Below are 3787 nucleotides of genomic sequence, written 5' to 3' on the forward strand. Positions count from 1 at the left end.
CTAGAGAACAAATTTCCAACATGAGATATTGGAAAAAAACAGGGCTCCTTTCAAAAGACACTGATTTGGGAAAGCTTAATGGCCAATGGAAAAATGAATGGCAGAGGATGAGATGGATAGACAATGTCATGTAATCCCTATATGTTAACTTGGACAAATTTCAGAAAATAGTGGCAGATGGAAGTCCTTGATATGTTATAATCTGTGGGGTCATAAATAATTCCACATGACAGAACAACTGAATGATAACAATAATAACAGAAGATGGACTGACTAACTGGAATGAGAAATGAACAGCCAGATGGCTCTAATTATACCCTGGTCATTTCATGAGCAAGCTAGAAAGACCTCTACCATATTGGGTATGTGTCCAATGGAAAACTTTTCAGTGAACATATATTGTAGAGACCTGATAAGCAGGGTCTACAAGGAGGGGGTTGTCCTTTGTGATAGGGGCCTGAGGAGAAGTAGGGAATTGGGGAATCAGGGTGAAGAATGACAAACACGGACAAGTCAGTGTTTGAATAGGGCAGGCAAACCCCTATGATTTTCCCCTTGGGAAGAAAATATGAAGATCAATGGAATACGAGGTAGAGGATAAGATTAAGGTAGAGAATGTAAGCTGACAGGGGCTGGAGCCTCGGGGAGGAAGAGATTCAGAAAGGGAGAGAGAAAGAGGGAGAGAAGTTGAGGAGCAGAGTGGAGCTCCAAGAAAGGGGAGAGGAAGTTCAAAAGGATCTATCATAAGGTTGCTTTTGCTTTTATTGCTGAGGGAGCAGAGAGGTGTTTCCAATCACGTAGCAATCACATCACAGAGCATAGACAATTAAGATTGGGTGGCAAGGTAGAGGTAACACCTCTGGTCGTGTGGATTTCAACCCCTGCTTTCTCAAGGGAATGCTCCAATCATGTTAATCAGTTTGTCCTAGGCAAGGGCCACATGGCCAGGTCAAGATTACATTCACAAACATCAGAGTATAATTTTGTGTCTGAAGACACAGTAATCGTACAATCATTTATATTTCATAGATGTGAATATGCTTGGAATGCTACATATATAAGGTACAAAAAATGAACAGACATGAATAGAATGCAATCTGCATCATTGGAATAATCTCCTAACTTGAAAGAATAAAAATCCACTTAAGCATTTGAAGGAGAAAAGTAACTGTCAACTAAATAGCCAAATAAAAAAATCTTTTCCACTTTTCCCTCCTATGATCATGTGATTCTCTTGACACCAGTGTATGGTGTGTTCAGGGAGGGATAGCACCCTTGGTATGGAGGTATGGAGGGCTTGTCTTGCACTCCTAGGGCAGCTCTCCAGCCTCTGATCCCCACCTGACACCCAGCTCTTACTTGTGGCTCCTAGTAGCTGCTAGCATGCGGCAGTCCCACCCCAGTAAATGGCTTCTACAGGCCGGCCAAACCTTGTGAGGGTAGCCATCGGGTCATAGACCCCTGGTGAACTAGGGCCTTGCTCACCCAGAATGTGAAGACTGCTTTGGTGGAACAGATGGAAGAAACCAACAAGAAGCTTCAAACGGCTGAGATGGCGATGCAGCAAAGCACTGTGGAGTGCTTAGGGAGTGTTGGAGCACAAAGGACAACATGGCCATCCAATACAGCTGAGGAAGTCTCCAGGTGTAACGATTTTTCGTGCCAATGGACCCAGGCTTCCAATGCCGAGAGAGTAGGACTGTCCCTGTGCATCGACTTTTCCACTTAAATCTCTATCACACTCAAGTATCTTTGTGCACATATATATGTTTATAAACAATATTATTTGTGTGTGTATGTAAATGAAATACAAGCCAATTTTGGGAGGTAAATAAAAATCCCTTTTGAATTATTGACATATGAGAAAGAAAATGATACAGAGATATAAGGGAGATGACAATGCCTTGGCCAGAATATTAAGAATCTCTGCTTTACTTTGCAGCTTTTATTAATTTCATTTCAACAATTTTTTCATTTTTTGTAGAAAATATAATCTTTCGTATCATGTCCATGAAGGCTTGTTTCACCTGCTGATTCCTTAGACTGTAAATAAAGGGATTCAACATGGGGGTCACTGATGTATATAGCAGAGCAACTCCCTTGATCAATGATACTCTGTCTTTTGCTGAGGGTTTGATGTACATGAAGATGCAACTGCCATAAGAAATGGATATGACAATCACATGAGAAGAGCAAGTGGAAAAAGCCTTTTTCCTCTGACTGACAGAGGGGATCCTCAAAATTGTCTGGATGATAAATATATAGGAGAGAATTATTAATGCCAGTGTGACCATAAGAGTTACCACAGCCCAGGAAATGCCTAGGGTTTCTAAGAATTGGGTATCTGTACAGGATAGTTGTAGGAGGGGAGAATAGTCACAGATGAAATGATCAACTATATTACCAGCACAATAGTCAAGTTCCTGCATCATTATGAGAAGTGGGAAAATGATCATGAATGAAATGAACCATGAGCAGAAGACAAGCAAAATGCAGACTCTGCTGCTCATGATTGTTATGTAATGTAAGGGTCTGCAGATGGCAACATAGCGGTCATAGGACATGGCTGCTAGTAGGTAAAATTCAGTTACTCCCATGAGAATTGAGAAAAACATCTGAGTCATACAGCAATTATAGGAAATGGTCTTATCTCCAGTAATGATGGTGAACAAGAACCTGGGAATACAGACAGTTGTAAATGAAATTTCTATGAAGGAAAAATTCCGGAGGAAGAAATACATTGGGGTTTGGAGGTGAGAATCAAACAGGGTGAGGATGATGATGGTCAAGTTCCCAGCAATACTGAGAATGTAGGCAAATAAGAGAAAGAAGAAAAGGACCATTTGAATCTCTGGGTCATCTGGAAATCCCAAGAGGATGAACTCTGTCAGTTGTGTATGATTTTTCATGTTCATTATCTCCCTTCTCGAGGAGATCTGCAATAAAAATAAAAGGAAAAAAAAAACAAAAAAAAAGAAACAGAAAACTCATGAATGGATTATACTTGAAAGAGAGCACAGAAGAAGAAATAATTATTTCAATCATTTAAACATTTATTAAGTGCTTGTTATGTTCCTATATTAAGAAGAAGAATGTTTCAAATATAACTAAGACATAACTTATGCTTTCAAGGACATTAACATAGTTGGTAAGATATGTACTCAAATAAGTAAAATACAAGGTTGAATGTGGCTAAGTACTAAAAACTTAAAAATGAAATGAGACTATTCCTTTTTGTTCTCCTTTACCTAATTTAAGGCCATCTGTGATGGTTCATCAACTTGCTCTTTTAGTTCATCTTATATTGCCATCTTTTACATGTAATGTTCTCTTGACCTACTGCACAAATACTTTAGAATTTGCCTCAAACTTTGGACAATAATCAGTATCCTAATTTGAATTCTTTATTATTAATTTTTTTTACATAACAAATTTACACATGTTTTCTGAGGTCATATGTTCCACATCATCTCCCTCCCCTCTGTCCACCACTCCCAGAGATGAGAAGCAATTCAATTTAGTTTATACATGTATTATCATGCAAAACACATTTCTATAGTATTCATTTTTGTAAGGGAATAATATAATAGAACCAACCTTTTCTACCTCTAACCTACCACCACTGAGAACATCTTTGATGCCTTTCTCATGGATCATATTGAATTTAATTATTATATAACTGTAATATACCTTCATTAGACTGAAACCATGAGGACACACTCCCCTGACATTTACACCTTTAATCTCCATTTATCGTCACCTACATTAATTTCTAGGAAGGGTGATT

The 3787-nt window shown here is 38.6% G+C and overlaps 1 protein-coding gene across 1 annotated transcript; it reads right to left on the reverse strand.

Moving 5' to 3' along the window:
• Positions 1-1931: 1931 nt before the first annotated feature.
• On the reverse strand, positions 1932-2931 carry LOC130454703 (olfactory receptor 6C1-like). The gene has a single exon (XM_056800618.1). The coding sequence runs from the start codon at positions 2913-2915 to the stop codon at positions 1932-1934; it is 984 nt and encodes a 327-aa protein (XP_056656596.1). The 5' UTR covers positions 2916-2931.
• Between the last annotated feature and the right edge of the window lie 856 nt (positions 2932-3787).

This window comes from Monodelphis domestica, chromosome 5 (genome assembly GCF_027887165.1).
Source record: "Monodelphis domestica isolate mMonDom1 chromosome 5, mMonDom1.pri, whole genome shotgun sequence".
Lineage (NCBI taxonomy): Eukaryota > Metazoa > Chordata > Mammalia > Didelphimorphia > Didelphidae > Monodelphis > Monodelphis domestica.